At 41.8% G+C, this 18354-nt stretch overlaps 1 protein-coding gene, 1 long non-coding RNA gene and 1 pseudogene across 12 annotated transcripts in view; 1 reads left to right on the top strand and 2 right to left on the bottom strand.

Moving 5' to 3' along the window:
* Positions 1 to 18354, bottom strand: part of PPP2R5C (protein phosphatase 2 regulatory subunit B'gamma) — a 166988-nt gene that overhangs the window by 115791 nt on the left and 32843 nt on the right. For 2 of the 11 annotated variants that reach the window (XM_055361581.2, XM_063698185.1), the window contains exon 1: positions 2098 to 2326. The exons of 7 other annotated variants lie outside the window; for them this stretch is intronic. In XM_055361581.2, coding sequence (XP_055217556.1) covers positions 2098 to 2191 — 94 coding nt within the window. In that variant the 5' untranslated portion in view covers positions 2192 to 2326. Of the gene's footprint in view, positions 1 to 2097; positions 2528 to 18354 lie in introns of those variants that run through there. 2 more of the 11 variants (XM_004055709.5, XM_004055708.5) reach the window with 2 other exon arrangements.
* Positions 1802 to 17738, top strand: LOC129526674 (uncharacterized). The gene is made up of 2 exons (XR_008671396.1): positions 1802 to 1917; positions 15239 to 17738. It is a non-coding gene; the product is annotated as an uncharacterized lncRNA (long non-coding RNA).
* LOC115930759 (uncharacterized) lies at positions 8823 to 8919 on the bottom strand (annotated as a pseudogene).

Here is an 18354-nt window from a genome sequence, read left to right as displayed (position 1 = left end):
CTAAATCTCACATTAACATGCTCGCTCCAGAAAGTCTTATGAGTAAATCAAGCGTTCTTCAAATTTTGAAGTTAGAAATTACCCCCACTGTTTGAGTCAGAAGTTAGTCTTAGGTCTCCAAAGTTATCCCTTCTTAAAAACTCAAGTCTCTTTCAGGCTAATACACTTCACTACTTTTTCCCTCCACAATTATACAGCAAGCAACCAACCACCCAACCAACAGCAACAAATCCAAACTGGCCATAATAAGGTCTTGGAATTAAAAAAAAAAAAAAATCAGTGTGGTTCAAGACACAACATGAAATGATTCTATTTCAGAATAAGTTCATAATTCAAAAACTGAGTAGTATATTAGGCATCTAATAAAAACCAGAAAACACAAACCAAAAAGATTTATGTTATTTATAAGTGGATACCTTAAAAGTATAAAAATTTACATTTTATATGCAGTCAATTTATCTTACTGCTAACTAGTTCGTTTTTAAGAACTAACTTGGCCAGGTACAGTGGCTCTTACCTGTAATCTTAGCATTTTGGGAGGCCGAGGTGGGAGGATCGCTTGAGCCCAGGAGTTCAAGACCAACCAGGGCAACATGGCAAAACCCCATCTCTACAAAAAATATTAAAAAATTAGCTGGGCATGGTGGTGCGTGCCTGAAGTCTCAGCTACTCAAGAAACTGAGGTGGGAAAATCACCTGAGCTCGGGAGGTGGAGGCTGCAGTGAGCTGTGATCATACCACTGTACTCCAGCCTGGGTGACAGAGTGAGACCCTGCCTCCCAAAAAACAAACAAAAGCTATCTAACTTAAATCCAAACAATTACATTTTGTTCTTGCCCATTTGGTTCTTGCAGCTAAAATACCTGAATGTTACCTGTAGGCAACCTTTGCTTTTTACTGGGTGCACTACAAAAACAATAAATTCACAGCCTGTCCTACAATTTGGTCATTGAACGCTGATTTCCACCTTCATGAAAGATGGTTTGGAGAGAAAAGCACCACCCATTCTATTCCGGTAGACTGAGTCTGCATGTGCCTGGGTACACCCTAGGATCTGAAAAGTCTGGTCCGGCGTTTTAGTCATAGAGATTATTAGTCACCTAGAAATCTTGCTCCCACCCTTCCTTAAAAGAGGTTCTGAGAAACAGTTTTGTTGGGGCACAGCTCTGATACTATAAATTCTAAAGTGATCTGATGAAGCTTAAAATCATTTTCCTATTTCACCCAATTATGACCAGAAAAAAATTCACATATCTTGAAATACCAAGAATAAGTAGGCTACTACCCTGATGCCTGTAGTTCAATATAACCGCTATTAATTACTAGAGTAGTTATGCTTTTAGTCTAAGTTTTGAAACCAAAATATGCATAAAAAGCAAACTAATTATTAAAATAGTGATCTCTATATACCTTGAAAACTTGTTGCCATTTAAAATTTTAAAAGCCAACTGGCAACACAGAGCCTATTTAAATGCAAAATATTTCCTAATATTCCACGAAAACGCTAACATTTCAAAAATGATGACCCACGATAGATTTCAATATTTCAAAGTGGAGCATATTTCTCTCTCCGGCTCCACGGCAAGAATGAAAACAATCCTTTTAAAGGAAGTTCTTTTCCAATCAATTGTGCATATTTTCTGACTGCAATTCATCTTTAATTCTGAGATGTGTCCTCGACAAAACCTTTGCAGCATTAAGCTACACATATGTAACAGAAACTCTGCGTACGAACAACTTGGCCAGGCGCGACAGGCCCGCCTCTCCTTCCTACCCCCACCCAATACCTTCCCTGGGCAGTGACTTCACATCCTTTGACATCAGCACAGCTTTGAAAGGGGGATGGGAGAGCGAGCAGAAAGCAGAAAAACCAGCTTTGAACTATGCATGCAAGGCCTCTTTCAAGCCTCAAATTCTGTAAGTAGTTCGTAAAATGCCAAACTGCAGTGACACACCCAACCTCCTCTGGTTAAGTCTGCAGCGAAATGGGGTGAATTCTGCTAGAAAGGACTTCCTGCTTTTCTTATCTGAAGCACAATAGCCATTTATTAACTACCCACGGAAGGTTCCGATTCAGTGAAACACACAATAACTTACCTCGAATATGGAGAAGGGCCACGGGCTGGAAAGGCCCATTGGAGTTGGCCGCATCCACCACCATCCTGCTGCCCGCTTTATTACATGTCAACATCTAGACTTCAGCGGGAAAGGCAATGGGCTCCTTAAGGCAAGAAACCAGCCTCCATTTTAGTTTAAAAAAAAAAGACAAACTGAAGCTCTCTGCAGCTGGAGGGAACTGGCTGGTTCGTGATGTCAGCAGGCATGAAGCTTGCTGATTGGCCGGAAGCTGCAACTTAAAATGACACTAAAAAAACTGCAAACGGAAAGAGCGTTCTGTTTGGCTGTCAGTGTGCGTTAAAAGCTTGGACATTTTCCGGCTTTTTGCAGCCTTCGTTTCTCAGTAACTTTTAGGCAAAGATCCCATCTCTTAGGGGAAAGTACTGGAGGCCACAACCCTGGCCAGACTGTAAACAAATGATTTCGAGGGAGCCACCAAAAAAAAAAGTGTGTGTATATGTCTGTGTGAACTTTAGCATTTCCCAGTGAGGGATCCCAAATTCATTTTATACCCACCTGTGCAACTTCGACTTGCTAGTTCTAATTAATATCTGCATCTTAGGTAGGATTCTGGCAACCCAGTGGTTTTTTTTTTTTTTTTAACAAATGGTTAATCAAATATTACACAATTCTAATCCATTAGTTTGGACTCTTGTTCAACTTCCCTTACCAATAGGACAAGTTATTAACTTATGATCCCAAACACTTTTTTCTTGAGATCTATTTTTTCCCTGAAAAAATTAAGCTTAAAAACTTACGTAGAAAATGAAAGCCGCTTTATAAATTCGATAGCTAGAAAGTGACACAAATTGAAATATTTATATCACCTGGCCATGGGAGTAAGAAAGCAAAAAAATGAAATGGAGTGTGTTTATTTTTGTATTGCAAATATGCTGACATATTAAATACCTTTTAAGTTTTAGATATTTTGTTTAAATTTAAAATTAAAGATATTTTCACTTATTTTTATAGGGCTATTAAAAGCTGCTATTCAGATCTAAATTTTCTATCTTCAAATACAGTTAATGTAAAAAGCTATTCCAAGGAGAAAAACATTATTTCTGAATTGGATGGAGTATTGCAGGATCCCATGAGGGGGTGCGGTGAGATGATTCCCTACAAAAATGAGTGTTATTAGTAGTTCCAAATGAAAACGAACTATAAGAAAAGCCTCTTTGGCAGGTGGAACTGAAAAAAATTCCTCCTTTCTTCACACCAACAAGAAAGTTTGTCCAAACCATGGCTCCTCATTTTTAATAGTTTCTCACACAATTCCCCTGCTCTTTTCCCCCCACTTGTGAAGGATACAAAAGCCCTTTAGTTCCTAAACATAATTCATAGTAGAGTAAGAAACACCTGAAACACAGCTAGGGCTCGCAGTTCCAGCTGAGGGTTTAGCGCCAGATACATTCAATGAGTAAGGGAACTGCTGCCACCCTTCAGGGCTGCTAATCAAGTCCTCCCTCACAAGAATGTAGCTTTTATTGTGTGTATCAATAGCAATTAAAATAAATAAATAGATAAAAGCAAACCAAATCCCACCCTTCCCCCTCTTTCCCCAGAGCTGACAGACACTGCTGGATTCCATGGCTGGCCAGGAGATGATGTGATTTCTAACACAAGTGGGCAGTGGGCACACACCACCTGAGCAGGCTGCCGGCCTCACACCTGCTCTGACTTTGCTGCTATCTGAACAGCAGAATTAATTTTTTTTTTTTAAAAGAGCACGTGCTTTCAGTTGGGTAAGAGGAATTTAGATCTTAGCTGCCCTCCTGCCTCTGAGCCTTCACTGCTGACCTGTGGGTTGTCTGTCTGGAGGGGACAGCCACCGATCACCAACGACCACTAGGAAGCAGTGTTGATGACTCTCACTGCCACACACCCCAGCCTCCTCCTCCTCCTCCTCCTCCGAGTGATGCCAGATGAACTCAGACACAATTAGGAACGAGGCGTTCAGGGGCTCAGGAAGGAGCCCAGGAGCAGATGCTTATTGAAGATCTGGGCTTTAAGGAGACAGAGACCTGCCCTCCAGTGATTTAATATTTCGTACGAGATAAGATGAAAAAATGTGCCTATCCTACAACTGTGCTGATGAGTGGGAATACAGAAATAAGGGGGAAAGGCTCCTAAGAGCTTTGTATATAATATACAGAATAGGAGTCAAAGAAACAGTGAAGACACTTTTTGATGTATTTTTCCTAATGATCTCAGATCAAAGGATCTTGCCTTTATTAGTGATTTACCCCATGCTCTTTTGAAACCCTATGCATGTAAGTAGTTCTTTAAAGAACTCCAAGGCTGATCTGGCCATCATTGATAAAACAGACTCTAAGATAGAAATAAATAAACAAATAATATGAGGGAAGAAAAGAAGACTTGAATAAAGGTAAGGTGTACTTCTGAATTGGAAATATAAAAATATAAATACTGCAGTTATGCTGATAATTTTCCCCCAAACTGATCTACAGGTTTAAAGTATTTCCAATTAAAATTCAGGTGGGCCTCTATTTTTCCAGGTACTTAGCAAAAGTATTCTAAAGTTCACCTGCAAAAAATAAAAGAACAAGAAGAATGAGAACACTACTAATGAGAAAGGCAAGTCCTACCAACTATAAAGATGTATGAATTAATGACAGTGTGATGGGGCAAAAGAGGCAGATTAATGGGACAGAAGCCACAGCCCCAAACTGAGAAATATGTTGACATAAATGTAATATAATAAAGAGTGTATCTCAACTCAGTGGAAGGGGAAGAATTAGATAATTGCTTGGCAATCTTGGGGCAGACAACTGATTAACTATATGCAGAAAAAAGTCAATTTAAGTCTTTTAACATCACACCAGAATAAAATTTGATGTGGCTTAAACAGTTAAATAAAAATCAATCAAAACCACCCCCCCAAATCCCTATAACTTTTAGAAGAAAGGGAAAGTGAATAATCAATTCTCAAGCAAAAAAATAACATGTAAATACCTCTGAACAAACCCCTCAGGAATAGTGCTCATATTAAAAATGACAAATTTCTGTGGTTTGTTTTTTGGGAGGCAGGGTCCTGCTCTGTCACCCAGGCTGGAGGGAAGTGGTATGATCTCTGCTCACTGCAGCCTCGACCTCCTGGGCCCAAGTGATCCTCCTGCCTCAGCCTCCTGCAGAGCTGGGACCACAGGCTTGAATCACCACAACTGCTCATTTTTTTTCATTTTCAGTAGGGATGAGGTCTCTACTATGTTGCCCAGAATAGTCTTTAACTCCTGGGCTCAAGTGATCCTCCAGCCTCAGCCTCCCAAAGTGCTGAGATTGCAGGCATGACCCACCATGCCCGATCTTAAAATCACAAATTTCTGTATGTTCTCTCCAAAAGCAAGCAAAAGGAAATATAAATGCTATAAATACAAGGAGTTAATAATATTATAATTGATTAAAAAACAATTGTCTAAAAATTGTGCCACTATTTACAATAGCAAAGACTTGGAACCAACCCAAATGCCCATCAATGATAGACTGGATAAAGAAAATGTGGCACATATGTACCATGGAATACTATGCAGCCATAAAAAAGAATGAGTTCATGTCTTTTGTAGGGACATGGATGAAACTGGAAGCCATCATTCTCAGCAAAGTAACACAGGAACAGAAAACCAAACACTAAATGATTTCACTCATAAGTGGGAGTTGAATAATGAGAACACATGGACACAGGGAGGGGAACATCACACACCAGGGCCTGTTGGGGGGTGGGGGACAGGGGGTGGGAGAGCATTTGGACAAATATCTAATGCATGCAGGGCTTAAAACCTAGATGACGGGTTGATAGGTGCAGCAAACCACCATGACACATGTATACTATGTGACAAACCTGCACATTCTACACATGTATCCCAGAACTTAAGGTAAAATAAAAACAAAAAAAAAAAATAAAAATTGTGCTAAAATATACATCAACACAAAATTTACCATCTTAACTGTTTTCAGCATACAGTTCTGTGGCATTAAGCACATTCACAGTGTCTTGCAACCCTCACCACCATCCATCCACCGAACTCTTCACCTTGCAAAACTGACACTCTGTCCCCATTAAACAGTAACTTTCCATTCTCCCTCCTTCCAGTGCTGGCAACCATCACTCTACTTTCAGTCTCTATGAACTTGTCTACTCTGGGTACTTCAGTCTCTATGAACTTGTCTACTCTGGGTACTTCACATAAGGGGATCTTACAGCGTTTGTCCTTTTGGGACTGGCTTATTTCACTTAGCATAATGTCCGCAAGATTCATCCATGTTGTAGCAAGTGCCAAAATTTCCTTCCTTTAAAGGGCTGAATGATATTCCATTGGCATACGCTGAAGTTGTTTATTCACTCTTCCCTGTTTACGGACATTTGGGTTGCTTCCACCTTTTGTTGCTTGTGAATAATGTTGCCATGAACATGGGGCTACAAGTTTCTGCTCATGCCTCTGTTTTCAATTTTTTGGGTGTATATCCAACAAGTGTGAAATTGCTGGATCATATGGCAGTTCTATTTTTATTTTTTTCCCATTCTATTATTTTTAATTGATGCATAATAGCGATACACAGTTTCAAGGTATATGTGTAATATTTGGAAGAACTGCCATACTGTTTTCCACAGTGGCTGCACCATTTCACATTACCACTGACAGTGCACTGGGCTGGGTGTGGTGGCTCACACCTGTAATCCCAGCGCTTTCTTTGGGAGGCTGAGGCAGGCAGATCACTTGAGGTCAAGAGTTCGAGACCAGCCTGGCCAACATGGCGAAACCCCATCTCTACTGAAAATACAAAAATTAGCTGGGCCTGGTGGTGCGTGCCTGTAGGCCCAGCTACTCAGGAGGCCGAGGCAGGCTGCAGTGAGCCAAGATCACATCACTGCACTCCAGCCTGGCTGACAGGGCGAGACTCCATCTCAAACAAACAGACCCTAAAAAACAAAAAACAGTGCACAACAATAGTTCCAATTTCTCCACGAGGACATTAACACTTATTTTTTAAAACTTATTTTTAATTTTTATGGGTACATAGTAGGTATATATATTTAAGAGACACAAGAGATGTCTTGATACAGGCATCCAATGTGAAATAAGCTCATCATGGAGAATGGGAATGGGGTATTCATCCCCTCAAGCGTTTATCCTTTGAGTTACAAACAATCCAATTACATTCTTAGTGTTATTTTAAAATGTACAATTAAGTTATTGTTGACTATAGTCACCCTGTTGTGCTATCAAGTGGGTCTTATTTATTCTAACTTTTTTTGTACCCATTGACCATCCCCCCCACCAACCCCCACTACTACCCTTCCCAGTCTCTGGTAACCATTCTTCTACTCTCTGTCCATGAGTTCAATTGTTTTGATTTTTAGATCCCATGAATATGTGAGAACATGTGATGTTTGTCTTTCTGTGCTTGGCTTATTTCAGTTAACATAAAGATCTCCAGTTCCATCCATGTTGCTGCAAATGACTGTATCTTTCTTTTTCATGGCTGAATAGTACTCCATTGTGTATACATATATTTTTTATTCATTCATCTGTTGATGGACACTTAGGTTGCTTCCAAACCTTAGCTATTGTCAACAATGCTGCAACAAACATAGGAGTGCAGATATCTTTTTGATATACTGATTTTCTTTCTTTGTGGTATCTACCCAGCAGTGGGACTGCTGAATATATGGTAGCTCAATTTTTAGTTTTTTAAGCAACATCCAAACTGTTCTTTATAGTGGTTGTACTAATTTACATTCCTAACAACAGTGTACGAGTGTTCCCTTTTCCCCACATCCTCTCCAGCATTAGTTATTGCTTGTATTTTGGATAAGCCATTTTAACTGGTATGAGATGGTATCTCATTGTAGTTTTGATTTGCATTTCTCTAATGATCAATGATGTTGAGCACCTTTTCATATGCCTGTTTGCCATTTGTCTGTCTTCTGAGAAATGTCTACTCAAATCTTTTGCCCATCTTGTGATCGGATTATTAATTTTTTTTCCTATAGAGTTGTTTGAGCTCCTTATATATTCTGGTTATTAATCCCTTGTCAGATGAGTAGTTTGCAAATATTTTCTCCCATTCTGTGGGTCGTCTCTTCACTTTATTGATTGTATCCTTTGCTGTGCAGAAGCTTTTTAGCCTGATGTGTTCCCATTTGTCCCTGTTTGCTTTAGTTGCCTGTGCTTGTGGGGTATTGCTCAAGGAATTTTTGCCAAGACCAGTGTCCTGCAGATTTTCCCCACTGTTTTCCTGTAGTAGTGTCACAGTCTGAGGTCTTAGATTTTTTTTTTTTTTTTGAGATGGAGTCTTGCTGTGTTGTCCAGGCTGGAGTGCAAGTGCAGTGGTGCGATGTCTGCTCGCTGCAACCTCCTCCTCCCGGGTTCAAGTGATTCTGCTGCCTCAGCCTCCCAAGTTGCTGGGACTACAGGTGCCCACCACCACGCCCGGCTGATTTTTTGTATTTTTAGTAGGGACAGGGTTTCACCGTGTTAGCCAGGATGGTCTCAATCTCCTGACCTTGTGATCCACCTGCCTTGGCCTCCCAAAGTGCTGGGATTACAGGTGTGAGCCACTGCGCCCGGCCAAGGTCTTAGATTTCTTTAATCCACTTTGATTTGATTTTTGTATATAGTGAGAAAGAGAGAGAGGTCTAGTTCCATTCTGCATATGAATATCCAGATTTCCCAACGCCATTTATTAAAAATATGCAACTGCTTCACGAATTTGCATGTCATCCTTGAGCAGGGGCTGTGCTGCTCATTCCAATTTTAGTTTATGTGCTGCTGAAGCGAGCACTATTTTTATTGTTAGAGACAGGGAGGGTCTTGCTCTGTCACCCAGGCTGGAGTGTAGTGGCATGATCTTGGCTCACTGCAGCCTTGACCCTCTGGGCTCAAGCAATCCTCTCACCTCAGCCTCCCGAGTAGCTGGGACCACAGGCACGTGCTACCAGCTTGTTTTTGTATTTTTAGTAGAGATGGGGTTTCACCACCTTGCCCGGGCTGGTCTCAAACTCTTGAGCTCAAGTGATCTGCCTGCCTTCGCTATTTTTTTTTTTTTTTTTTTTTAAATAGTAGCCATCCTAGTGGGTGTGAAGTATCTCACTGTAATTCTGATTTTCATTTTCCTAATGACAGACATGTTGAGGATCTTTTCATGCACTTATTGGTCATTTGCAGATATTATATTCTTTGGAGAAACGTCTATTTAAGTATTTCACACATTTAAAAAATCAAGCTGTTTTGCTCAGTTGTAGGAGTTCTTTAGATATTCTGGATATTAACTCCTTATCAGTTATATGATTTTTCAAATATCTCCTCCCATTCTGTGGCCTGCCTTTTCTTGTTGACTGGGCCCTTTAATGCAGAGATGTTTTAAATTTTTATGTAGTCCAATCTATCTATTTTTATTTTTGTCGTCTGAGCTTTTGGTATCATAGCCAAGAAATCACTGTCAAATCCAATGTCATGAAATCTTTCTCCTATGTTTTCTCCTCAAACATTATAGTTTTAACTCTTAGGTTTAGGTGTTTGATCCATTTTGAGCTAATCTTTGTATGTGTTATGAAGGTAAGGTCCCACTTCATTCTTTATTTTTATTTTTATTTTTGAGACAAGAGTCTCGCTCTGTCACAAGGCTGGTGTGCAGTGGCGCGATCTTGGCTCACTGCAATGTCCGCCTCCTGGGTTCAAGCGATTCTCCTGCCTCAGCCTCCTGAGTGGCTGGGACTACAGGTGTGTGCCAACACACCCAGCTAATTTTGTATTTTTAATACAGACGGGGTTTCACCATGTTGGTCAGGATGGTCTCGATCTCCTGACCTTGTGATCCGCCCGTCTCAGCCTCGCAAAGTGCTGGGATTCCAGGCATGAGCCACTGCGCCCGGCCAGGTCCCGCTTCATTCTTTTGCATGTGAGTACCCAGTTTTCCCAATACCATTTGTTGAAAAGACTGTGTTTTCCCCATTGAATGGTCTAGGCAACCTTGTCAAAACTCATTTGACCACCTATGTGAGGGTTTGTTTCTGGGCTCATCTTTATGCCAGTACTACACAGTCTTGATTACTGTAGCTTTGCTGTAAGTTTTAAAATCAGGATGTGTGAGTCCTCCAACTTTGGTCTTCTTTTTCAAGATTGTTTTGGCTATGCTTATCTCTTTGATATTCCCTATGAATCTTAGGATGAAACTTTTCTATTTCTGGAAAAGAATGCTGTAAAAGTTTTAATAGGGATTGCACTGAATTTGTAGATTGCTTTGGGCAGTATTGACATCTTAACAACATTAAGTCTTCCAAACCATAAACGAGAGATGTTTTTCCATTGATTGGTGTATTCTTCCATTTCTTTCAGCAACATTTCATAGTTTGCAGTGTGCAAGTCTTTCCTCTCCTTGATAACTTCATTTCTAACTATCTTACTCTTTTTGAGGGCATCATGTTTTATTTATGGTTCTAAAATACTGGAAACTACTTTAATGCCAAAGGGATTATCCCACGTACCTAGTGAAATATTACACATCCATCAGAAATACTTATAAATGTATAAAATGAAAATATAAGTGAAAGAGGCAGTGTGTAATCAGAAATAAAATGATCATAGGAAGAATCACTCCCCAAATATCCACAGTGTCATTGTTGGGTGGTATGGGTATGAGTTTTTCTTTTTTAAAATTGATATATAATAGTTGTGCATATTTGGAGGGGACATGTGATATTTTGATGCCTGTTAACAATATGTAATGACCAGGTCAGAGTAACTGGGATACCTATCACCTCCAGCATGTATCTTTTCTTTGTGTTGGAAACATTACAATTCTTCTCTTCCAGCTACTTTGAAATATATAATAAATTATTGTTAACTACAATTCCCCTACTGTACTCTTGAATTCTAGAACTTATTCCTTCTGACTGTATTTTTGTAGCCCTTAACCACCCTCTCTCCCTATCTTCCCTTCCCAGCCTCTGGTAACCACCATTCTCCTCTCTACCTCCATGAGATCCATTTTTTTTTTTACCTCCCACATGAGTAAGATCACATGGTATTTGTCTCTCTGTGCCTGGCTTATTTCACGTAACACAATCACCTCCGGTTCCATCCATGTTGCTGCAAATGACAGGTTTCTATTCTTTTTTATGGCTGAATAATATTCCATTGTCTATATGTCCTACATTTTGTTTAGTCATTCATCCACTGATTGACACTTAGGTTGATTTCATTTCTTGGCTATTGTGAGCGATGCTGCAACAAACATGGCAGTGCAGGTGCCCCTGTGATATACTGATTTTCTTTCTTTTGGATATATACCCAGCAGTAAGGCTGTAGGATCATATGGATGTTTTTTATTTCTAAAATTTCCTTTTTTTTTTTGGTATTGCTAAAGCAAGCATACATTACTTTCAGAGTAATTAAAAGTGACAATTTTATTTTATATATATTTTTAATTTTTATTTTATTTTGAGTTAGAGTCTTGCTCTGTTGCCCAGGCTGGAGTGCAATGGCACCATCTTGGCTCACTGCAACCTCTGCCTCCTGGGTTCAAGCAATTCTTGTGCTTCAGCCTCCTGAGTAGCTGAGATTACAGGCATGCACCATCACGCCTGGCTAATTTTTTGTACTTTTAGTAGACACGGGGTTTTGCCTTGTTGCCCAGGCTGGTCTCAAACTCCTGAGCTCAGGTGATCCGCCTGCCTCGGCCTCCCGAAGTTCTAGGATTACAGGCATGACCCACCGTGCCTGGCCTAAAGTAACGATTTAAAAAAATACGTACATTTTTTGAGACAGGGTCTCACTCTACCACCCTGGAACCTAGTGGCAGGATCACAGCTCACTGAAACCTCAGCATCCTGAGCTCAAGTGATCCCCCCACCTCAGCCTCCCAAGTATCTGGGACTACAGGCGTGCACCAGCATGCCTGGCTAATCTTTAAATTTTTTGTAGGGACAAGGTTGTCCAGGCTGGTCTCAAACTCCTAGGCTCAAGGGATCCACCCGTCTTGGTCTCCCAAATTACTGGGATTATAGGCGTGAGCCACTGCACCTGGCCTAAAAATAATTTTTAAAAAGAGATATAGATTAAGTCACTGCAGGGAGAATCCCTTAATGAATACTGTCTCTTAGGCACAGGCTAGGAACAAAGAAAGGGCTGTGATGAGAACCAAGAAAGTCTGAACCAAGGAAATCTGGATAAATGAGATCAGGTACATAAAAAACACAAACAAAAATTAGCTGAAATGAGGCATGGAAAATGGAACCAACACAGATTAGAGGAGGTTGACTCCCTGTCTCAGATCAGTTTTGAACCGCCTGGACCTTCTCCTGTAAGCCTGTCACCTTTGCATTGAGTCTGTACGCTCACTGAAGCTATCAGAGTTCAATTGGGTCTCCAGAGTACTTTCCTCACTGATGAAACAAACTCTAAGTAAATGCAACCCAGAAGAGGCTCATAATGCAACCATGTCACTCGCACTGGGCCAGGTTTTCATCACCTGCTCAGGGAGGGGCTAGACAGAGGGGACAGCTCAGCATGGGGAGCGAGGCTGCCTTCAATAAACCCCCGCTGGTCCTCTCCTCACCCGTAAAAGGGCGTATATGTCATCTCCCTATCCCCTCACGTTTAGAGAAGCCAGCGTCAGATATGGAGTGCGCTCCCCATGCTGAGTTGAGGTGGACAGCTTGGGAGGGACTGAGGCAGGACACAACTAAATACAGCTCCGGCCATCAGAGCAAAATGCAGGAAGCAGTGGGCATTGTCCCACTGGAAAAACACGGGCCATCTGCCAACAGAAAGATCCCTTCAGCTGCGGCGTGGGGATGCAGCAGAGCCACCTGAGGAATCTCCGCTTAGACCACCCTCATCCAGGCAGGCTTCCTCTTCCCTCCTGGTCTGTGGCTTGGACCACAAGCTCTTCCCTGGTCCAGCTCCTAGAGAATGGCTGGCATGCAGGTGTTCCATCAAATGTACTGAATGAATGAATCAAGCAGTTGCACCCAATTCTGATCTTACAAAACCACCTTGCTACCCTTTACACCTCTTCCAGGTAGCACATAATTAAGAGGATATGCCGTCAAATCATCTCAAGAACAGCATTTCCCTCTCCCCTGAACACAGACCCCATTCCAGGCCCCCCATGATGCACTTGCTAAGGAGTGCATGCCTTCCACTCACCTCCTGTGACACGCCTACCTGCCTTCTACACTGGCCTCGCAGCGACGTTCTGAACCTTTCCTGAGACTGCAGCTGCCTGTGAAGGGCTTGAGCAAGGACCAAGGAAGGGCACTTTGCTGGGCCCAGCCCACCTAGCATACCTTCCACAGCTCAATGGGCCAACAAGGCCACAGTGCTCAATATGGTCTCCCATCAAATGCCTTAACTACAATAATCTATGTACTAGACAATAATGAAGAAACAATTATTTCATATTTTTTTGGAGACAAGGTCTCCCTATTTTGCCCAGGCTGGGCTTGAACTCATGATTCTCCCCCTCCTCAGCCTAGTGAGTAGCTGAGAAGTCAGGTGCACACCACTGTGCCTGGCTTGAAAAGGAATTATTCTTTATTCTTTGATCCCTCTATCACTGTTTTATTCTTTACTTAAAAACAAACTACCTGTAAATACATCCTACTGATTTTATTTCTAGGTAGTATTTCTGATTAAAACTTTCAAATTTTCATTTCTACATCATTCAGCTGAAGGTTTTATTTTTTAAGGCTCTCCAAGCAATTTTGTAGGCAAATTAAATATGCTTCTATTTTAGTGAAGACAGTTTATCGTTATTAACAGAAGGCTGGTGTTCTGAACCTAGAGAACGGTGGCATCATGCGCACAGTGCCCTCACACTGTGCTGCCCAGCATTTTTTTTTTTTTTTAAACTGGAAACTATATGAGCACGGATGATGTATGCTTTGTTGGGTAAGAATCTGACCTAAAAAAATTGGCTTCACTTCACAGTTTAAAATAGACTTTTTCCTTAGATCAAAGATACCTAACATTCAGCTATGTTCAAAGGCTGCCAGGGAACTTCTGCTTGCCAACAGCAAGGACACAGGGACAGGCACTTGTTGCTGTGTGAGCGAGGCCTGGGAGTGATTAAAGAGGATGGACGAGCTTGTCCACAGGGAAGCTCAGCGTAGGTGAGTGGAGTAGATGAAGTGAAATCCACCCAGAGCGCTGGGGCTGTGTGTGAGACCTTGGTTACTTTCATACTTCCTACAGCTAGTCTGGAAAACCTTTCAATCCAAAGCAAGTACTCACACTCCTTCCTTGTTCTAAGAACGTAGGGAACCAACGCGAAGTAAAAGTATGCATACATCGGAGTGCTTTCATGCTGATTTTTTTTTTTTTTAACTTGCCAACTTGCCGACACCCTTTTAGGAGCCTACACAGTAGGTCAAGTGAGTCAAGAGCCTCATTTTCCAAGACGAAATCCGAGGTGGAGGGAGGTGAAGGGAGAGGTGGCCCTGGCTGGGGTTTTGGCCACCCCACGAGAGGTGACACCACAACCATCTCGGTGAAAATGGAGAGGGTGGAGAAAGAGGGCAGAGGCGCCAGGAGGGCTTTTCATTCCTTCAGGAGACACACTGTGTGTTTCCTGGGTCCTTGGCAGATGCTCGAATGGATGACACAGACAGACAAGCACGCAACTGTTAACTCGTGTACTGAGTGAATGTGTGTGGCGTGCTCTGCAACCCACGCGTCCATCCACTGATGGGGGGATACGCGGAATGTGTCCGTCCACATATCATTGAAGGATGGCATCAGCCTTCGACGGGAGCGAGGGTCTGGCACGTGCTACAATGTGGGGGGACCTGGAAGATATTATGTTCAGGGAAATAAGCCAGGCACAGAAAGACAGATACTGTACGATTCCACTTCTAAGAGGCTCCTACTGTGGGCAAAATCATAGAGACAGAAAGCAGAATGGGGAGACAGCCACTTACTGTTTAATGGAGTTTTTGTTGGGGATGATGAAAAGTTTTGGGTACAGATAGTAGTGATGGGTGTACAGCATTTTGAATGTATTTAATACCAACGAGTTGTACACTTATGAATGGTTAAAATAATAAATATTATGTTTTAACATGTGTATTTTACCTCAGTTTTTAAATTTTTTTTTTTAGATAAGGACGGCTTGAGCCAGAGCAGTTCAGGAAACACTTGAGGAGCAGAGGCAGCAGGGCGCTGGACCAGACAGAGGACAGGAATGCCCAAGAAGTGGTCTCTGTGTGCGGTAATGAGCCGAGATTACAGCTGGCAGCTGGAAACTAAACCCCCGTGGGTGCCACCCAGAGAGAGCTGAGACTGACCATGGAGTAACGGCCAAGGTCATGTGTGTAGCCCCGGGCCATGGAGAGAGGGTACCCTGGAGGGGCTGGGCTCAGGCTGTCTGACAGGCAACGGGCTCCGCAGTGTTCCGAAGAGGGAGTGGCCCTGGTGGTACCTCTCTGTGGCTTAGAGGGGCTGAAGCTAGAACACCGCTGTGACTCTGGGACCGCTGGTTCCCTGAGGGCAAGGGCCACCTTGGGTCATCGCTCTGAACACCTCCCCTTGCTCTGAGAAGCACAGATGGCCAGTGTGAACTGCCTCAGCAATCCAGGGACTGTGTCCTCTCATCAAGATATCATGGTGAATCACGAGAAGACACAAAAATCAAAACATGCAAGAGAAGAAAAGACTAATGAAAGCAGAGATTCCCTGCGCGGCTCTTTCTAAGCCGACTAGAAGAGCAGCAGGCACTCCGATAACTTCCGCACAGTCCATTTTTATTATTCTTCAACTAACAGGCAAGAAGCCAAAGTTCCTGTAAATATATGCATAATTCATTTGTAAGCAGTTAAACCTCTACTTTTATGGTAAAGCTTTCAATTGTATCAGAAAATAGGCAGGGCGCAGTGGCTCATGGCTGTAATCCTAGCACTTTGGGAGGCGGAGGTGGGTGGATCACTTGAGCCCAGGAGTTCGAGACCAGCCTGGGCAACATGGTGGAACCCCGTCTCTACTAAAAATACAAAAATTAGCTGTGCGTGGTGGTGCGCACCTGTGGTCCCAGCTACTCGGAAGGCTGAGCTGGGAGGACTGCTTGAGCCTGGGAGGTCCAGGCTGCAGTGAGCTGACACTGTGTCACTGCACTCCAGCCTGGGTGACAGAGTGAAACCCTGTCTCAAAAGAGAAAATAAACTGCTTTGAATGAGGGTGAAGTATTGTACTTGCATGAGAGGAGAGCAAGAGATATAAAATATTTAACTGGTATTCAAAAGCCAATTTTAAACAATTCAAGTAAATTCTAACAGTAATGTAATGACTTCTTTTACAAAAGACCAAATACTCAGCAACTCTTTTGCCCCAGGGTCTCTAGTTAGTTAGCCGATAATAAGTCCTACATTATTCTGCTATAACTTTGACTTCTCCTAGTCTTTTCTTTTCTAAAAATGGCCTCAAAAAACAAGTCCATGATTAATTTACTCTTCCTATAAGTATCTTAAAAAAAAAAAAGGTCTCTATTTAACATTTAACACTTCTACCTTCTGGTCCAAAAATGTTAAATGAAGGCATTAATTCAGAATAATCTTACAATGAACAGGTCTGAGGGCTATATTCAACCTCACTGTTAAAAAAAAATAAAAATATGAAATACCTTTTTCTACTTATCAAATAACTACAACTTTTACATGATCTCAGCATTGGAGAGGTATGATGGACAGGCATCTCACACACTCTGTATGTGGTGCTACTCTCTGGAAAGTGTGTAGACAATATCTATTAAGGGTTTTTGAAAGTGCCTGCTCTTTGATCCAGTACCTCCTTCATCAAGCTTAAGGAAAGGTTCAAAGATGTGAACAACAATGATAACAAAAGATTAACAGAACAGTATCATTTATAATAGCTGAAAAACTGGGGTATCCACAGAATGAAATAATAAACGGTTGCTAAAAATCATGCCTCTCGTTCCCACTAATGTCAGAAACAAGACAAGTATGCCTACTCTCACCACCACTATGTAACATTTTACTGAAATTGTTTTACTGAATTCATTAGTCAACTGGAGAGAAAGACATGTGAGTTTACAGTTATAAACAGAGGTGAAATTAAGTGCAGATGCTCTAATTAATACCTGAATATTCAAAAGAATCAACTGAAAAACTGATGCAAACAATCAGGTAATTCAGTAAGGAAGCAGGTTATGAAAGCAAGGCCCCCAAATTTAATAGCCTTCATATAAACAACTAATAACTAGAAGACACAATGGAAGAAAAGACTCCATTTACAACAGCAATGATAATGATTATCTAGGCATTAGCTTAGTAAGAGACATGCAAAACCTACAAGGGAAACTTAAAAACAGCCTTAAAGGACATGAAAGTGGCCTTGGAAAATAGTCATAGCATACTCTTAGAGGAGGCACACATCACAAGATGCCAGCCCTCCCTCAGATATTTGCAAAATGTAACAGGATCCCAATAAAAATGCCAACAGTAGCCAGGCATGGTGGTGCGTGCCTATAATCCCAGCTACTTGGGAGGCTGAGGCAGGAGAATCATTTAAGCCCAGGAGTTCAAGACCAGCTTGGGCAACATCGCATGGAACTGTCTCTAAAATAAATAAATAAATAAATAAAGTCAACAGCTGTTTCTTTCTGCAATGACTATGGGTCAATTCAAAGTTCCAACTGTTTGCAGTAATATCAATATTGTTTTTGGGAACTGTTTAAGAGAATATACCCATAATTACATTAGTGATGCTAGAAATCAACATTTTCAGTGTAAGACAGAGATAAAACTATGAAAGCCAAGAAATAAGTGAAAGTGATAGGAACAGGAAGCAGGGAAGTTCTGGGCAGAAGAGGGCAGGTCCCTTGTGAGGGCCCTAGCCTCAAGCCGAAAAGCCTGGAACCTTGGTCCAAAGTGAGAACGTGCATTCCTGTTTCCCCACTCGAATGTTGCCTTTTCCAAAACCACCCATGGCTTGCCCCGTGCCTCCATCCTGTGCCCATAAAAACCCCAGGCTCAGCTGGTAGAGAGAAGAGATGCAACTGGACATAGGAGACTAGAGTTGGATGTTGGAAAGAAGCGGCTTGACTTCAGAGGGACAACTTGATGGTGTAACTTCAGAGAAGAATCTGGCTGGAGACAGCCAGACTTCAGGGGAAGATTACCTTTCCACTCTGTCTCCTTTTTAGCTTCCCTTCCCACTGAGAGCCACTTTCATTGGCAATAAAATCCCCTGCATTTACCATCTT

The sequence above is a fragment of the Gorilla gorilla genome, chromosome 15 (assembly GCF_029281585.2).
Source record: "Gorilla gorilla gorilla isolate KB3781 chromosome 15, NHGRI_mGorGor1-v2.1_pri, whole genome shotgun sequence".
Classification (NCBI taxonomy): Eukaryota; Metazoa; Chordata; class Mammalia; order Primates; family Hominidae; genus Gorilla; species Gorilla gorilla.
This window is presented reverse-complemented; position numbering and strand designations above follow the sequence as displayed.